The sequence below is a fragment of the Atta cephalotes genome (assembly GCF_000143395.1).
Source record: "Atta cephalotes unplaced genomic scaffold scaffold00008, whole genome shotgun sequence".
Classification (NCBI taxonomy): domain Eukaryota; kingdom Metazoa; phylum Arthropoda; class Insecta; order Hymenoptera; family Formicidae; genus Atta; species Atta cephalotes.
The window spans coordinates 2,838,098-2,856,514 of NW_012130072.1; the positions used below are offsets into that span (position 1 = coordinate 2,838,098).

Genomic DNA, 18,417 nt, shown 5'->3' on the forward strand with positions numbered 1-18,417 from the left:
GTACTAGTTACTCTTCGTTAATTATAGTAGTAACTAACTAGTAACGTAAGTAGATGAGAGCGACATACTATAGTAAAGTAAAAAGTAAAGTAAATAATATATATATATATATATATATATATATAGTATTATATATATATATATATATATATATATATATATATATATATATATATATATATATATATATATGCATATTATTCTTAATATATGAAGATTATATATATTCTATTCTGGTTTACGTCTATTTTTTATTACCATTTCTATATATATAAATGTATGCTGTATACAATACATTGTATATATAAATATAATTTTTAACATTTTTTCTATACGTATGACTTCTCAAGCTCGCGTGTTCAACTTGTATCCGGTAATCAATTTTAATGTGTGTTTACATAAGTGAAAAAAATGATGGATGGTTACACAACCATTACATTTCATACAGGTATTTATGATTATCTTGTTGCCTTAGGCAATGATTATATTATTTGTTAATGTGATTAACGCTTTGAGTGGCATATTTCTTTTTGCCTTATTCATTTCTCATCATTTTTCTGTGATAACGTTTTGTTTGTATTTCTTTTACTAGGATCGCAGACATTCGGGAGTAATGGACTGTACGTTGAATTTGTCAAATTTATACGAACTGTTGCATAACACTTTGTTAATCACAGAGGAAGTGAAGGAAATATTGAGAAAAGATTGTGACGAAGCAGCATTCGTTTTAAAACCGTGGCAGATGAAAACCGTGGTTGAAAAACGAATCAACGAAAACATTTGTATTTGTAAAAAAGTAATCGCGATTTAATTTATATATTTTTACTTTTAATATATGTTCTGCTTATATTGTATAGGTTGACATGAATTTGTTTTATTTATTATTAATTAATAGAATGAAAACGAAGCTGAGGAGATCGCTGCGGGGATAAGCAGAGCGATCGTTCTTGCACAAGAATTGCGGGAAAAATTGAAGCTTAATGTAGCATCGAAAAAAAAAGTATCCTTAAGAAAAGATACAGTTGAAAATATTTATCTATCCAATTCTGCATCGACTAGCGATCGCAAGAAAATTTCGAAAAACAATATTACAACGCAAAAAACAAATATCGCTAAAAGCCCCCATTGTAAAAGATCAAGTGCACTTCAAAATAAAATAACTTCTATCGTGACGAAAAAATCTATTGGCGGTATAAAGCGAAGTAACGCAATCGAAACGATGCAATCAAAGGCATCTGCAAAAGTTGCAGGAAAGTTACAGAAAGGGAAGAATTTTATACTGAAAAATAAATTAAACATTAAGAAGATAAGTTCAGCAAATAAACTACAAATTGGCGATGATCCTGATATTCCGCAAAATGTATGCAATAATGATACAGTACAATATTATCAGATATAATAGAATATTGAAAAATTTTTTATATAATTTTTTATTGCGCATTTTTATTTCAGTCAAGAAAGTCTCTATCGCCTGAAGCATCAGCTGCTGAATTAAGCGATTTGATACATAAAATGACACGACAATCTACTGAGAATATATCAATTTCTTCTCCCGGGAATATTAAGAACGATTGTCCATTGCATGGAAATGATGTACATCAGTCCATTCAAGAACAAATTGTAACGATAGATGTAGTGGAAGCGCTCCAACATTTTAATGTGCCGAATGAAATTGTTAAAGTATTGAGAACTTATTATTCATTTTTAAAAACTGAAACAGATAGCTCGAATGATATTAATGAGGATAGATTTCAGAAATCAGTTAATACTTTTCTAAAAGAATTCGAAGCGATGGTAAGTAATGTATGTGGAAGGAGGAAGAGCGTTGAAATTATACAAGACCGATGCCTTATATTATTTATAATTGTTGCAGAATATAACCATGCAAGATCATTTATTAGAAGAACCTCACTTGCTTGATAAGACAGCAAAATCAATAACTGTATTTAGTAGCATTCTTACTAAAGATTTAGATTCGAGCCAGTCCAATGATATGAAAATTGCTTCCACTGAAGCAGTAGGAACCTCTTTTAAACAATATGATATTAAGAACATTGCAAAACCGATTACAAAAGATCCATATAATCTTTCTTTGACAAGAGGATGGATGTCGAACGGCATTTGGAATATTTCCTGTATGGAGCATTTTAAAAGTAAATTCATTTGTATATTAATCACAGCTTAAAATTTTAATTAATTTAATCACGCTGATCTCAATTTCTAAATTTTGTTGTAGATTTTTCTAAAGTCCTTAATATAAGATACTGTAACAAGAAGCAATTATTATCGCTGTACGAAGCAATACAAAAGTTACAGCGCACTAAGTATTTGAATACATTAATCGAAATTGTTTTACGCGACATGATACCCACCGTTAAATCTAATATCGAGCCTGCAAGCGCAGAGTATGCACAAGCATATAAAACATTGTTCATTCTCTACCAAGGTTTAAATCCCGAAGTACCGGTTTTAGTAAAGACCGATAGCTAAGTCTCACACCATGATATATTCTCTGTTACTATAGTAACCACACTGTGTGTGTACTGCCTAATTGACTATCCATTTTTCGTGAAATTATAGACTGGGACTATACATAAATGTGTTTTTTGTTATGACTTTTATGACATTGTGTTAATAACAATCAAAACATTTTGTGCCATTAAATATTTCTTAATAAGTGTGGAAAATAAAATTTTGAAATTTGATATTAAAATAAACTAAAATTGTAAAAGCGAAACTAGAATTGTGTATTTCCTTCAATATAGTTTAAGTTATCTTTATACACAATGGATTTGGAGTACGCTTATACGAAGAAGAGAATGCATTTCGGCAAAAGATGCAATTTCTCTGACTTCGATAAAACAGAAGTGGAAATCAAATCGAATCCAGCGTTGATGAATAATTATGTTAGAATGGATCCTGTGACACACGCTACGCAATGCAGTAAAGTCTTTGCGGTTCACGAGGTAAAAATATTTTAATTAATGACATTTGTGGGAAAATGTACAGCAAAATTTTTATATGTAGTGTATGTAAATGTTAAGGTAAATACAACTACTGCAACGTATAGGGATAATAAAATGTTTCATTATGAGGGTGGCTGGCCGAAGGACATAAATATGAAGGATTTAGAACAGACAGTCAGATATAGACGTAAGATCGAAAAAGATGAATTATATATTCATACAATGCTTCAGCTGCTACCTGTAAACATCTCTTTTGTTGTTCTTTTAAAATTATTGAAATTATCTTATACATTCAGAATTATTTATAAGAAATATTCTTTTTAAGTCAATGGAGCACTGTATTTTGCAAAACAACGCTTGCAACATTTACGAAGAATACTTCGCTGATGTGGAGACGATCTCGCTGATACAAAGAGCTTTTTCGCGCACGGTAAACGTTTATCGTGATCCTTTAACGATGAAACGGCAGATCACTCATCTGTCGTGGTCGCCAGATCAAGGTAATCGCTTTGCGGCAAGTTATTGCAACGTTGATTTCAAAAAAACTTTTAGCAGCAATTACACATCGTATATCTGGGAAGTAGGTGCGTTGAGTAAACGGTATAGCCAAGATCGAAGTTGATTGATCGTTGATTGGTATATTTACGAAAAATTACTCCATAGAGAATCCAAATAATCCTTACATAACACTAAAACCTTTTTGTCCGATCCTGACGTTGGAGTACAGCCCTAAGGATAGCAACACCTTGATAGGTGGTCTGATAACTGGACAGGTGGGTTGTTGGGACCTTAGAAGAGGTCCAGAAATAATAGACATCAGTTCGGTTGAGTTTAGCCATAGAGATCCCTGTGATAAAACCTTATGGATTAATTCTAAGACTGGTACCGAATTTTTTAGCGCTTCGAAAGATGGACAGGTATAATTTTTTGTTCGAAACAACATCGACAATGAGCCCGATGATATTGGGATACTCGTTTGTTTGTAGATAAAGTGGTGGGATACCAGAAAGTTGCAAGTTCCAACAGAAACTTTAGTAATAGATTTATCGAAGCCAGAAAATCAAAACATGGACAAAGCTACCGGTATTTCGGCTCTTCAATTCGAACCTTCGATGGGAACGCGTTTCATGTGTGGCTTAGAAAACGGTATAATAAATATTGTTGTGCAAATTATATGTTTAGATAGAAATTTATATAATTTTTATTAAATAATTATATTTCAACATAAAATTCTAAAGTAATAAAAAATAGAATTTTAAATGCAAGAAATAAATTAATGAAACGAATTCGATAACGAATTAAATTATTATTGAAAAATTTTTATGAAAAAAAAATAGATATGTGATAAAACAATAAAATAATTTCGTTCTTTAGGTATTGTAATATCGGGAAATCGCAAAGGTAAAACGCCTAGTGAAAAGATTGCAACTAGATTTAGAGCCCAGTATGGACCGGTTATAAGTCTGGAAAGAAACCCAACGTTCGTAAAAAACTTTTTAACAGTCGGTGATTGGACTTCGAGAGTTTGGTCGGAAGATTGTAGAGAATCCTGCATAGCATGGACACCGTAAGTTTAAATGGGATAATGGAACATTTAGAAAACTTTACAACTTTGCTTCGATGTTTTTTTAGCGGTCATCGAGACTTTTTAACGGGTGGTGCATGGAGTGCTACGCGTTATTCTGTGTATTATTTGATCAAAGTTGATGGAACTTTAGATGTGTGGGATTTTTTGATTCAGGAGGACAGTCCAGTTCTTAGCATAAAGGCATCTAATTTCTAATTCTAAGGCTATCACGCTATCGCGTGAATAAATTTTAACAATATAATTCGTTCGAAGGTCTGCGACGAAAGTTTGACCTGTTTACGACCGCATGAGCAAGGTCAACTGGCTGCAGTAGCGAATAAAAAGGGTTCGACTTATTTACTCGAATTTTCGGAGGCTTTAACAGTCAATCAAAAGAACGATAAACTGTTATTAACCGCGGTAAATATATTGATAAAGAATGTAATTTTTGCCTATTATCTTATTAGAACTATAAAAAAGAATAAAAGAATATCTTGCTACATCAACCTCTAATGATATAATCTAATTAATAATAATTATTAATATTATTATATATAATTGATTATTTTTTATTATATTTTAATTATTTAATTTTGAATTTTTTATATATTTTTAAAAGAGAAATTTTTAGATAACATTTTGATAAATGATTTGTAATATAATGAGCGAAATGAGTTTATTTTTAATTTATCTCAATGTATAGCACAAGAAATATATTTTCACGTTTTGCAAATTATTGTTTCTGACATAATTCAAGTATGATAATGTCGAGTTATATTCGTTTCTTTAGCTTCTCGATCGTGAAACGCGTCGTGAGAAGGTAATAGAAGCAAAAAATAGGGAACAACGATTGAAAATGAGGACTTTGAAGATGCATGGTGAGTTAGATTTTACTGATGCTTCTTTGAAACTAGATGAACGGGAAGAGTCTAAGAAATCTTCTGCCGGTTTGAAAAACGCACTGATAGTGCAATGCGAACAGGAATACGAAAATATAATTAATGCGGTAAAGGGATTTTTTTTCACTTAACGATAAATCAACTTCGCGCAGATATATTTTTAAATATCGATTATTATTATATTACAGGAATTAACGCGACAAGCGGAAGCAAATATCGTTGAATTGAATAACAATGTGATGCAGAACGGTAGGATTATAAGTTAAACTAATTATGTAAGATAATGTAAGTAATTTAATTGCGAATAATTTAACATAAGATATTTTTGCTTACTTCACTTGGATTATCACAGTGCACATTAAGAAATAAATATTCTGAGAGAAAGTATTTTGTTAAAACAATTGAAAAATCAAATATATGTTAAATTAATAATTAAGGAGTAAATGAAAAATGCGTGTATTTTCTTAAAAATTAACACAATGTCATGGCTTATTTCGAACTTAATATGTTAATTATATTAATTTAAAGTTAATTTAATTATAGCTCAAAATAAGCCATGACATTGTGTTAATTTTTAAAATAATAATTTTGTATTTTTAATATTAATTCATTTGCAAGCATACTTTTACTCTTTCCGTCTGCAATTGGAATCTTTTTTTCTTTGGCCCAAGTTTTTTACTCTTCTACGTGCCCTACACTTTCAAAAAAAATTCAGAGCTATTTTTCAACATCTCTATTACATACACATTACATAAATAGTTTTTAAACGTTAAAATCTTTATTTAATAAAAATTGAAATTTAAGCAACAAGCGAGTGAAATTTGAAAATAAAATTTTACCAAAAAATGATCGAGATTGTATGGAGAGTTGATGTTGCTAGCATTGCTATGCTTATCTTAATGCCAAGACACTATTATACCGTGTCTCTTGATCTCTGATTTTTTTACACATTCTATATAATATAGATAAGTCGCTCTTCTTGGCCTTTCCATCTTTCGTTTTTTCTTCAACTTTTTCTCAGATTTTTCTTGTTTTCCTCCTTTGCTCCTTTTCCTTCCATTTTGACTCCCCTCTATTTTTTATTTTCAGGTATTGGTGGAAATAAAAAAGTAGGAGGTGCTTCGAGATTGTTTCATGAAATATCCCTGTTTACATTTTTTTTCCCTATCCTTCCTAATACTTGACGTTCAAATTAAAGTCAGTCAACTTGTCTTACGCTTAGCAAGAACATTTCTCGTCCTGTTTCTAATTTCATTTCTTTGCAATTACACAACAAGTAAGTATGTGAGCCAAATGTTCTATTTCATAACTCGGAATCTAATAATGGAGCAAAAAATTGTGAATAAAAAAACGCATTCTTTTATTTTGTTGTTTCGTTTATGGTATAATAATTTAATTGCCGAAATATAATTTTGATTGCAAGTGATTACGATTGTATAGTTGCAATAGTTTAAAAAAATTCAAAATCTCTGTGATTTTTAAGAATTTCTGACTAAATAATATGCAGAGCAATTCGAGAGTTCGTCATACTTTTTACTGAATTATATTTTAAAATACTTGGAACATAATTTTCTCTCCTGAACAATTTTATATTTTACTTGTGCTACTTGTTTTGCCGGAGCGTGATAAATCTTGAATCTATCGCATATTTATTATTACAAAATTCATATATTTTTATCTGTTACATGTTAAACATCACTACTAATTTTCCAATAATGATCGAATACAGTAAAATGTTACATATAATGAGATCTGATTCAATCGAAATAAATCTATACTGGTATAAATGCCTTTATATGAGCCATAAAATGGAAGTAACCATAATAAAGGATAACAATGCACTCACATATGATATGTATATTATAAAACCTTTTTCGCTATTTAAATTATTTTTCCCAATATTCATTATTGAGTCAGAAACTTGGATGTGATGAGCTTGATAAATAGAATCCTCCTATTGTCCTATCGTAGATTTCACAAGGAAAATTTCGATAAAATTCTCAAAATCTTGTTTAAAATCTTGTGTCACAAGGAAAATTTCGATAAAACTCTCAAAATCTTGTGTAAAAAAGTAACGAATATTCGCTAGGATTAATTTTTAACATCATTAAAAAACGATTACATAAAAAATTCGAACCAATTAACCAACACAATTCCGATAATACCAGCAAAAATAAATGTAAAATCAAAATGCAGGTATTTTATTATACCTTTTCTCTCGAAGATGGAAAAATTTATTATACCTTTTCTCTCTATAAGATATTGGATAAAAATAAAGAGATTTTTTTTAAGAAGGGCTCCAACTCTAATATGGCATACAAAGATGTTAATAATCTATGGAAATTCATTAAGGATAAATTTCTTGTCTTGTCTCACATCAATGTAATTTACAAAATAGCATGTAAAGACTGTGATGTCTTATGTGAGGCAAACGAACAAGTCTTTAAAAACGAGGATTAACGAGCATAGGAGACATATTAATTGAAACACGACACAGAAATTGGTAATTAGAGAATAAACGGAGAATAGAAGAATTCACAGTTGAGTTTGATTGAGACAATGTCAAAATTTTAGATGAACAACATATTTTACAAAAAAGATTACGCTCAGAAAGGATACAATGAACAGACGAATGGTCTTAATTTGTAGAACGACATGGAACTTCTTCTCGGATTTTACATATTTTTATTATAATTCGTTGTTTCCCTCTCTTCAATGATCTTGATATAGATCAATTTCTGTATTATTATCTCATTACACATTTAACTTTTGTACTAACAGTTCCTCGAATGCTTTTTCCTCGCAACAATTACAATATCGTAATTTTAATATAAAATCTAAATATATATTGACTAAATAAAACTTTATTATTTAGTAAATTTGTCACTTTGATGTCATTCTGTTTAGATTAAATATATTCGGAGAATCTTGAGAAATTATCTTCCCATATTTCATCACAAGTCTGATAACTACTTGAATGGATCACATCAGATTTAATATTTGCGTTTATAATTTCATATTAGTTTAGTTCATAGCATTTTATTGTATTTACTAAAGAAGACCCGAAGAGAGAAACGTATATAGATTTATATTTCTTATTGAATAAAAAGTATTTATACACTGTCACCCTGTGTAGTCGACTCATAAAGGCATTTTATACCATTACACAGAATGTAAAATGTTTAACAATATAAATTGTAAAATGTTTAACGATATAAATTGTTTTATAATTTATATGAATTATATTAGATCGGCGATTTACTCAATGACTAAAATTATGTCTATTTATTTTGTATTAACAAACACATATTGATCGTTATTGTACTTTTCAAGAGAATAATTTTTTTTTGTTAAATAGAAAGAGATATGTATACGATGAATCCCGCACAGAATTCGCAAAATATGCAACTTGATTTATCAATATTGTTCCAATTATCACGACGGAAGCAAAGGCGGATATTAGGGGAGCATTTATATCCGCTGGTTTATAGCATATACCCGAATTTTATGCCTCACAAGCTCACAGATATCTTACTAGATATCAATTCTATTGGAGTATTGATTTCTATGCTAAATGATCCGGAGTTGTTCCATCTCAAACTCAAGGATGCTGTCAACGTGCTTCAAACTTATTATGCTATGACTAAGTGAAAAGTATCATCGAGGAACCACAATGAAATTCGAAATCATCTGTATATACGTCGTGACTCTTAAATTTGCTTACTTAACGCCGAGATACCTCCAGATCTAATCACTTATACTTTAAGATAAATATTTATTGAAAAATAATGAATTGCGAAACGATTATAACTATTCAGCAAATGAGAATTGAAATGGATTCAGATTTTCAGAAATATTGACAATTCACGAATGCTAAAATGAATGCTTTTCAATCCTGAATTTTTATTCATTTATAAGAATTACTTGGAGCATATCTTTATGCTTTTCAATCTAAAAATAATATTAGCTTTTCTGTGAATTATGAATACTATTCAATTCAAAATTTTGAATAAGAAATGCAGTTTTTCAATCCAATTGCATCCAATTGAATCCAATTAAATCCAAAAAAAGTATTCGCTATTTAAAATGCGTATTCGGATAGAAAAAAATTTCAATCCATTTTAATCCATTCTCGTTTGCTGGATAAATCGATTAATCAATCAGATCTTTTCATTGCCAAATAATTATTTAATAAATTTTTTTAATTGTATTTTTTTCTTTTTTTCTTTTTTTTTATCATATTGTAATTTACTGTCTACTGTAATAAAGCGATATGAGATAATATAATTTCATGAAAGAGATAATTATTCAATAAATTTTTTTAAATTACATTTTATTTTTCCTTATTTTCTCTTTTTCCCTTATTTTATATTGTAGTTATATTTATTACATTAATATGATTTGAAATAATTAATTTAATTTGTAAGAAGACCAAAATAATATATAAATAGTTCAGTAAATATAATTATAATTTAGCGAATAACAGCAGTTGGAAAAATGGGAATTTAATTCGTTAGAGCAAAAAGTCAGTTAGAGCAAAAAGACAATTGTTCCCAACTATTCTGCAAGTTGTCATGTTACTATGCCATTACTTATTTTCTCCTCTTTCTTCTTTTTTTAGTACATGTCTAAATCAAAAGTACCATTACAGAAACTGTTAGCTATCACATACATCACTTTTAATTTGGATCTATTGTTTTCTTTGTTGCGATTTATCTTCCCGACTGTTTTTATAGGTTGCGAATATATCTATTTTATTTTGAGTGGAGAAAGTAAGTAAAATATATAGTGATAGTTTGCAAAGCTTAGTTATGCACGCTAGTGATACGCAACTTTTTAAAGACTATTTTTATAAGGTCCATTTTCAAATCTTTTCGGCTGCTATAAAATAGAAAATGTACAGATTTTATATTTGCGAATTACTATGAACCGGCAAACACTTTCGCAAACACTTAACAGGTGGGCAGCAGATTGTGCGTTATTGATGTAAAGAAACAAATTTGAATATATATAAGAGAATGCAGTTTTTTCAGTCTGTTGTCCACAGTTAATTTAGCTTCGGATCGAAAAGCGAGTTTTGAATCAGAAAAGTAAGAGATAAAAATCAGTAACTCGGTTTGCAATTATAAATCATAGAAATTTAGTGGAATAAGGTGCTATAATGAATTCGATTATGGAGCGTATATTACAAGAAGAAATGAAAGTAATTTATCGAGAAAAGTGTGTATTAAGGAGCTCGTGGAAAAAATTATTTTTTATCTCATCTCATTTTATCGTATAAGTACAATATTTTGTAGATTGAAACGCAGGATTATCCTTACGGAAAAATACTATCCAAAATATTATTAAAAAAACTATGAAAAAATACTATCAAAAGTTCACAGTAAATTCGCGACTATAAATTCATAGTAACTATGAATGTATAGCATACTATGAATTTGATAATATACTAGTATAATATACTAGTATTTTTCCGTAAGAGAAGTATCATACAATGATAATAATCTATAAGATTGCATTTATATTATAATAGAGATAATAACTTATAAATTATATAATAATTATTATTATAATTAATAAAACAAATTACGGAGTAATGAGTTTACTGTCAATTGTCTGTCAATTTTTCTTGTCATAATAAAGATTTAAACATAAGATAGTTACTATCTTTAATATTTGATAATAAACATAAAAATGATAATATATCATCAATAATTTAATAATAACTACAAAATGCCCGGAAAAATGTTTTATATATTTAATTATATAAAGTTATATGTATAAATATATATATATATATATATATATATAATCATATATATATTATTATACGTATAAATATGTATAATTATATACAATTACATATAAAATATATAATTTGTATATAGGTTATATAAAATTTTATATAAAATATTTTTTTCTCGAGTGTTTTATAGTTATTATTATATGTAAGATAATAATTATCAAAAGTTTTATAGCAACTATGAAAAGATTTGTAGTTACCATCAATTATTATTAGTACTATCACTATCACTCATAGTTTACTATCAACGTAGTGATATTTATCAAGTATAAAGCAATACTATCAATAGTTCACAGTTTATTATAATTTTTTGATAATTACCTCCAAAATTTCATAATAAACTAGGAAATTTTGATAGTTACTTTGAAATAGAAAATAATATTTTTCCATGAGGGTTAATTCGCACAAAAATTGAGGAAATGTATGAAGGAGTTCTGGGTTCGTGGTTCGCCGCCGTCGTTCCTGTATCGATCGATCCATGCTACTGCTGAACGTAATCACTCCCACACCTGGTGTGCCGTCAGTTAGTAACGGTTCTCCTCATGGCGAACATAGTTAAGTAGAATTTATACATCGCGAGTAAATTAAATCTACATATGTACGTGAATATTAATGAAGATTACAACGAGGACAAAATTATTTTCTTCAGGGCTGCGATGATATCACGGTTGAGTGTATTCGCAAGTTTCATGAATGATCGATCGGTTCGCACAAGTGGAGCACACGCGATATTCTTTCGTAGACGACCTTCTTTCTATTAACAGTGAGTGTCAGTTGCAGCCTCAAGAAACCCGAAGTCGCAGAGATGGCTGCGGAATCCACGAGAGGTAGGAGATTAAGGAGATCGCGCAACGTTTCTTCTTTCTTCGATGAATCGACGGAGAACGCGATGTCGCCGAAGACGATGAACGTCATCGTGGACGTTCACCACGCAGGTGAAAGATTAAGCCAACGACAACAACAAAACAATGAAAATGATATTACGATCGATAAGGAGACTAAACGATCCTCCGAACGATCTTCCCAAAGTTCCAAAGTTTCTTCGCGAGCGAGTGAAAAACCTCGGAATCGTTTCTCTGATCGCAGGAGTTCCTCGAAGGATCTTCCCAAACATGATGATTTGATGGTGGAGTCGTTGGATCTGATAGAGGAATTCGAGGCTCCGAGAAAGAGAAACGAGTCTCTCGAGGAGAAACCGCGGCGCAGGAAGCAATGGAACACCGCGGCGAACGAAACGGAAGTAGATTCGAAAAGACCGCCGCGGAAACGCTGGTCCAAGGATGCCGGGGTGATCCGATTACCCGAGACGAGCGACGACGCATCCCCGTTGATCGAAGACTCGCGTAAAACGCCGGTACCAGCACCGCGAACCAACTTGCGGCGGAGTGACGCCATCCTCTTCGACAATCCGGCGTTCGTATCCGATAACGAGGACGAGGTGCTCCGGATTGAGACTGATCATAATCGAGAGAGCACCAAGATTGAAATGAGGAGACTGAGCGATCGTTCGAATGTCGAGGACGTGGACGTCGCTGGGATTACGTCCAGCGGTTCTTCGAGGAGGCATCGACAGGAATCTGTGAGCGAACGTCTCGCAGTGGAAAGCAATGATCGTTCTTTGAAAGCGAGATTTTCGGAAAGTCGAAGGAATAGTATTGGGGAATTCGATTCATCGGCGAGTCTGGAGAGGATCACTGATGTTCGATCAAGTTCGATCGCCTCCGAGGAACGAGTCTCGAGCAGCCGGAAGTCCAAACCGGAAACGACGCGCAATCGATCCAGAAGAAAAGAGCGATCGTTGCTCAAGAAGAAGGAGTCTTCCGGTGAAGATGTGCTCCTCAGTTCATCCGCAAAGGATGCTAATTCGATGACAGAGACAGATACAAGAATGAGAAGAAAGAGGAAAAAGAAGCGTAAACAGGAAAAGGAAATGAAGGAGAAGGAAGAGGTGAAATTTGTTTCCGTAACGATTCATCGGGCGGATGTGCTAGAAGCTGATTATGTGAGCGTAAGGCGACCGATGGTCAGGGTTCATATCGTGGAGGCTCACACGGGTTCATATTTGAAGAGCACAGAGAGCGGCGATACATATCTTCAACCGATGATCACCGGCAAGTTTGACTTCAAGAAGAATAGGTCGATGATACCAGTCTGGGAAGAGGAGCTTATCTTTGAACACAACTTCGACGCGATTATGAGACGCGAAGATGGCGAACAAGTGGTGATTCTCTTCGAAATTATAGAGCTCCTGAGCTTCGCCGACGCAAGCATCAGTTATGACAAAATTGGTAAATTTCTGCTCAAATCTTATAAGTATATTATCTAGCTAGTTTATTAGAAAAATGATAATGAGAATGCATGAGATTAATTAGTTGTCTTTTTTTAATGCAATTTTACATGAAAAAGTTTATTTTTTCGTTTTTTTCTAAATTAATTATTTTATTTACGTCAAGTGATTAACATATAAATTATATGCTTTTGAAAGTAACAACTAAATAACAATTAAATTCTTAAGAACAGAGATTTGTTAATAATGAGCTAGAAATAAGTTAAATAAATTATTCGATTGTAAATGTTATTAATATATAATATCTATTGCAATATTTAAGAACTCTTATAATTTTTTAGAATTGCATTGAGTTTTTTGCTTGCTAAAAATCTAATAATTCACGTTTGACAATTCAGGTAGCGAGGGATGCTGGAACAAAATCGCCTGGGCATTTTTGAAGCCCGTAGGAACTAACAGTATTCTTCATATAGACAAAAAAGTGCGATTGCAACTTTACAAACCTAGACGGAGCTTTAAAAAATACGGAAGACAAAAGTGCGAGGTATTTATCGTTTTTGTTATGCAAGCAAATTTCTTTAGTATTTTCTTTATTTCTTTGGCATTTGCCAAAAATTGGCATTGCCAATTTTTACACTTTCTACACATTTCCTAAAAACTGCCTATGTGTTCCGCTTTGATTCATCACTAAAGTGTTTTTTTCAATTCGCCTAAAAATTTTGAGAAAAATTTTTAGGATAAATAGAATAGATACAGAATAAGTTTGCAGATCACAACAAATATCACGTCGTCTTTTATCGCTCTATTATATTTGTTGTTCTTTAAAAAAAAACCAGATGAAAGTTTTTGGCATAGATATCATTGAATTCTATTGTTGGCTGTAATGAACAATGAACGTAATTTATCACAAAAAAAAGAAGGATCGTATAACTTTTTATCTTCAGAATGCGATTTTCACTTTTTCGTAAAACTAATCTATCTATAGCGTATCTATAGCCTATCTATAGCGGAGGATTAGAAGTTTTAAGATCTTTTTGGGATGATTTACGTAAAATTTCGCAACAATGTCATATTGAACAAACTTTTACTACTTTTATTTTACATACAGGTTTATACTTGGTGGCAGTCGAACAATAGAGACAAATATCCCAGTAGTCTCCTAGTAACGGTGACATCAATCCCACCGCCAAAACTCGAGTCAGTGCTTTATCAAAAGCTGTCAATAAATGATCTCCTTGATGAATCACAAAACAACTTGCGGGATCTTTCAAAATGCACGTCGGAATCGATAGGTCTTCCTAAATGGGCGCGATTAGCGGCTCAATCTTGCAAAATTCCGAATGAGAAGATGTTCGAGACGGAAGTGAGCGAAAAAGGCTGCTTCTACGTCACCTTCAGCAACGACGGCAAGTATCTGGCTTGCGTCCATTCCGAGGAGTACTATTACCCAATTGTCGTTTATGAGGTGCGTCAATATCGCAGATATCGCAAACAAATATCACGACTAAAAGAGAGGAGAATGAAAGAAAAGAATGAAAAAGATAATTAAATTTTTCTGAGGCAATAAGATCGTAAAATTCAGTTGTTTTTATTTGTGTTCAAATTGTTATCAATTGTGTTTATCATTATTTCGATTTCAGGTCGAAACCGGCAAGATCCATGTTCGATTTCTCGGTCACAAGGCTTTCGTGTACTCTCTAAATTGGTCCAGCGACGATCATTGCCTGTTGTCGGCGTCAACAGATCAAACGGCACGTATCTGGGACGTTCGCAGTCAAATCGTGCAGCACATCGAGGTCATTAATTAAGATTAACGATATTAATTTTTAATTATAAGCTTCTTTCAATTTTTTAAATATCTAAAACTGTGCATTTTATTGACAACAAATGTGTTTTAACATATTCGCGTTAATTTTTTCTAATAAGTATTTTATATATAATTAAAAAAACTTAAATTATTAGATTGAATAAAATTGTTTGAAACATAACACGATCTGTGGCAGATCGTCTATCGATGTATTGTTAAAGGAAAATTTATGTTTAATATAAATGTACACAAAACAAATTTATTATAGATGCTGCCACATCCTTCGTATGTCTATTGCGCCAAGTACGGACCCGGCAATGCGACGATCGTGGCGACAGGATGTTACGATCGAGTAGTTCGCATCTGGGTGAACGGCAGGAGATCAAGGAAGCGAGAATTGAACCAGGAATTGGAAGGCCACGAGGGTTTCGTCAATTCGATGGTTTTTAAAAAAAACGGTAATTTGATTACCGCCGACAGCGTAGGATTGATAATTCTTTGGACAATCCGTATAGACAGTAAGATATCATCTAAGAGGACTGGATGCATCTTGAGGAAGATAAAAATTCGCGAGATCGAGGGTGTCGTTATCAACACAATCGTTCTGCATCCCCTGGAGTCTAGACTCCTCGTACATTCGAGAGATAATGGCTTGCGAATGCTGGATCTCGCGACCGGCGTAGTATTGCAAAAGTATAAACGGCTAAATAATCAAAGGCACGTTGGACTTTTTATGCATTTCTAACATTCGCGTTCTCATTGCAATTAACTTTCTTTATATATCCCAGCATATGATATATGAAGACAACGTTTAATAATATTGAATTTTTTCCTTTTCTTATATTGCCTTCTTTCTTCTATTTTTCTTAACTTTTTCTCGATATTTTTTTTCGGTTAATTTTCTTCCTTATTCTATTTTTTTCACATCCTTTTTTAAATTTATAGTAATATATCCTTATTTAAATTTATTGTATCCACTTCATACTTTTTTCTCCATTTTTTATCAATCTTTTTTACGCTAGCTTTGCTTCTCGATAGATTTTCCAAATCTCTGTTGCACTTTATATTTGTTTTATCACTACTGCTGCTTCTCGTATTCGTTCATTTTTTAATTAAACTTTTTTGTTAATTCGAGCTATCGTGTGAGCCTCTTTTTTTTCTTACTTATAGAATACAATTGAAAGCCTGTATATCTCCCTGCGGTGGATTTGTTATATGCGGTAGCGAGGATTCCGTATTGAATATCTGGAATTTGGAGACAGGTAAACTCGTAGCCAAGTACACAAATGATGAACGTAATTCGGCTAAGACAATTGTTACCTGTGTGGATTACCATCCCTACGATCACGTTTTGGCATATTCGATATTTGGCAGTCCCACATCAGTAGATGTTCTGAGATACAATAAAGACGCCAATGGGAATGACGTTGGATTACATCTTATGGAAGACGCGTCACAAAGTCGAGGTAATGAAGTGATCTTGAATGCCTTGAGCTGCCCTCGACAGAATAAACCTAACGTAGCAGGGAGGAAGGAAATGCCCCCTTTGCCTCATCATTTAACAGCCGATCACACGATAATACAAATCGAAAATAATGATTATGGACGACTGTGGACAATGCCGCACTCGAAAGAAATGGAGCGAAATTGGAGAAAGAAGAGTTGGGATCGACTTCATAATATTATTGAAAAAATCGACTCAATATTATTCGGGAATTCAATGTTTGAAGACGTCGCCAAACAGAGTTCCAGCGCGAACTGTGATTCTTGGACCAACAACGCGTCTAACAACGTCGATTTGCAACGAGATGTACTTCTCAATGATCGTGCCGTGAACTCCATAAGATCCCATGATGGTAACAATACGCAGTCTAGCTTCACGACTGTATCAAAGAGTTTGGATCATTCATCTGATTTTCGCAATTCGGCAGTTGCGTTAAAAAAAACAGATACGTCGTTGCACATAAGCTCCCCAGACAGCGCTGGTACTTATATCGTGGAAATGTCGAACTTCAATAAAAACATTGAAGTTGGTGTTACAACTGAGGAGAAAGATTCCGTCCAAACGATTGGGAGCGATAGTTCACGGATTAGTAATGTTACATTCCTCGTAGAGAATGAGCGAACATAAGTGATATCATTTCTTATATCTCTTAGTTCTCTTTTAAGCTCAATTTTTTTATATTTGGTCTCGTTAACATGATGAGTATTCTACCTTCATCGTATTGTACAATTTTATAATATTACTAATTTGACATTTTATTTATGTGTAAAAAAATAAAATGCATGTGGAAAAAATTATACATAAACTTTATTTTATATGCTGTAACTTTAATTGCAGATCAATAGAAAAATAAAAATATATTCATTATAAATAAATCTTGTGAGAATCTCTAATGACACGCTTACAATATGGCAAAAAAGGTAATTACAATCCAAATCAAATCACGTATCAGAAGCGTAATGTTCAATGTATGTGTATGTGTATGTGTATTTGTGTGTGTGTGTGTGTGTGTGTGTGTGTGTGTGTGTGTGTGTGTGTGTATGTATGTATGTGTATATATTTTATATATAAATATACATATATAGAAATTATACATATATAGAAGTAATTTCTTTATTTATAGATATGGAATGCTGTTACTTAGTTAATATATTATACACAGCCAATCTTTTGTCATTAGACAATCATACTGTTTCGTTTAATATATATCATGAATTAACTTTGCAAAGTTAAACGACAAAAAATTAAAGGGGATACAATATAACATTGTTAAAGAATACTCGACATTAAAATTAATATCTTCAAGAAATTCAACAAAATTATAATAAAATTTCTTTGTAAATAAACTGCACTTTGTTATAAGTTCAACGTTTTACAATTACATATCTGCTTATATGTGATAACAAAAACTTAATTCATAACAGTAAACGTTAAGAAAAACTATTATAACACGCGCGTATAAATTGTATACAAGCCTTTATATAAAAACGAGTAATTTTTTCGAAAAATTCTATTTATATTATAAATAAATATATGTGTTATCTCTTTTGCTCATATCTTTTGATACTTAGAGAAAAAAGAAAG

At 31.8% G+C, this 18,417-nt stretch overlaps 3 protein-coding genes across 3 annotated transcripts; all 3 read left to right on the forward strand.

Moving 5' to 3' along the window:
* Window positions 1-613: 613 nt before the first annotated feature.
* LOC105627168 lies at window positions 614-2,490 on the forward strand. Its single transcript, XM_012208454.1, has 5 exons — window positions 614-796; window positions 896-1,360; window positions 1,453-1,794; window positions 1,874-2,153; window positions 2,237-2,490. Exons 1-5 carry the CDS (start codon window positions 614-616, stop codon window positions 2,488-2,490), a joined length of 1,524 nt encoding a protein of 507 aa, XP_012063844.1.
* Window positions 2,491-2,786: 296 nt separating this feature from the next.
* LOC105627348 (dynein intermediate chain 2, axonemal) lies at window positions 2,787-5,698 on the forward strand. The gene is made up of 10 exons (XM_012208634.1): window positions 2,787-2,966; window positions 3,045-3,206; window positions 3,292-3,550; window positions 3,630-3,883; window positions 3,953-4,112; window positions 4,341-4,533; window positions 4,599-4,734; window positions 4,807-4,953; window positions 5,324-5,539; window positions 5,621-5,698. The coding sequence occupies exons 1-10, from the start codon at window positions 2,787-2,789 to the stop codon at window positions 5,696-5,698; spliced, it is 1,785 nt and encodes a 594-aa protein (XP_012064024.1).
* A 6,426-nt stretch (window positions 5,699-12,124) lies between these two features.
* On the forward strand, window positions 12,125-17,460 carry LOC105627169 (jouberin-like). Its single transcript, XM_012208455.1, has 6 exons — window positions 12,125-13,523; window positions 13,921-14,066; window positions 14,631-14,987; window positions 15,163-15,318; window positions 15,598-16,046; window positions 16,500-17,460. The coding sequence occupies exons 1-6, from the start codon at window positions 12,125-12,127 to the stop codon at window positions 17,458-17,460; spliced, it is 3,468 nt and encodes a 1,155-aa protein (XP_012063845.1).
* Window positions 17,461-18,417: the final 957 nt, after the last annotated feature.

What these genes read in the sequence shown, in the direction of transcription:
- LOC105627168 (XM_012208454.1), top strand. Translation starts at nt 614, where the DNA reads ATGGACTGTACGTTGAATTTGTCAAATTTATACGAACTGTTGCATAAC. An exon ending in ACATTTGTATTTGTAAAAAA is followed by an intron (nt 797 to 895) that starts GTAATCGCGATT and finishes ATTAATTAATAG; the next exon opens with AATGAAAACGAAGCTGAGGA. An exon ending in ATCCTGATATTCCGCAAAAT is followed by an intron (nt 1,361 to 1,452) that starts GTATGCAATAAT and finishes TTTTTATTTCAG; the next exon opens with TCAAGAAAGTCTCTATCGCC.
- LOC105627348 (XM_012208634.1), top strand. Translation starts at nt 2,787, where the DNA reads ATGGATTTGGAGTACGCTTATACGAAGAAGAGAATGCATTTCGGCAAA. An exon ending in GCGCTTCGAAAGATGGACAG is followed by an intron (nt 3,884 to 3,952) that starts GTATAATTTTTT and finishes GTTTGTTTGTAG; the next exon opens with ATAAAGTGGTGGGATACCAG. An exon ending in GTCCAGTTCTTAGCATAAAG is followed by an intron (nt 4,735 to 4,806) that starts GCATCTAATTTC and finishes ATTCGTTCGAAG; the next exon opens with GTCTGCGACGAAAGTTTGAC.
- LOC105627169 (XM_012208455.1), top strand. Translation starts at nt 12,125, where the DNA reads ATGTCGCCGAAGACGATGAACGTCATCGTGGACGTTCACCACGCAGGT. An exon ending in CATCAGTTATGACAAAATTG is followed by an intron (nt 13,524 to 13,920) that starts GTAAATTTCTGC and finishes TTGACAATTCAG; the next exon opens with GTAGCGAGGGATGCTGGAAC. An exon ending in AAATCGTGCAGCACATCGAG is followed by an intron (nt 15,319 to 15,597) that starts GTCATTAATTAA and finishes AATTTATTATAG; the next exon opens with ATGCTGCCACATCCTTCGTA.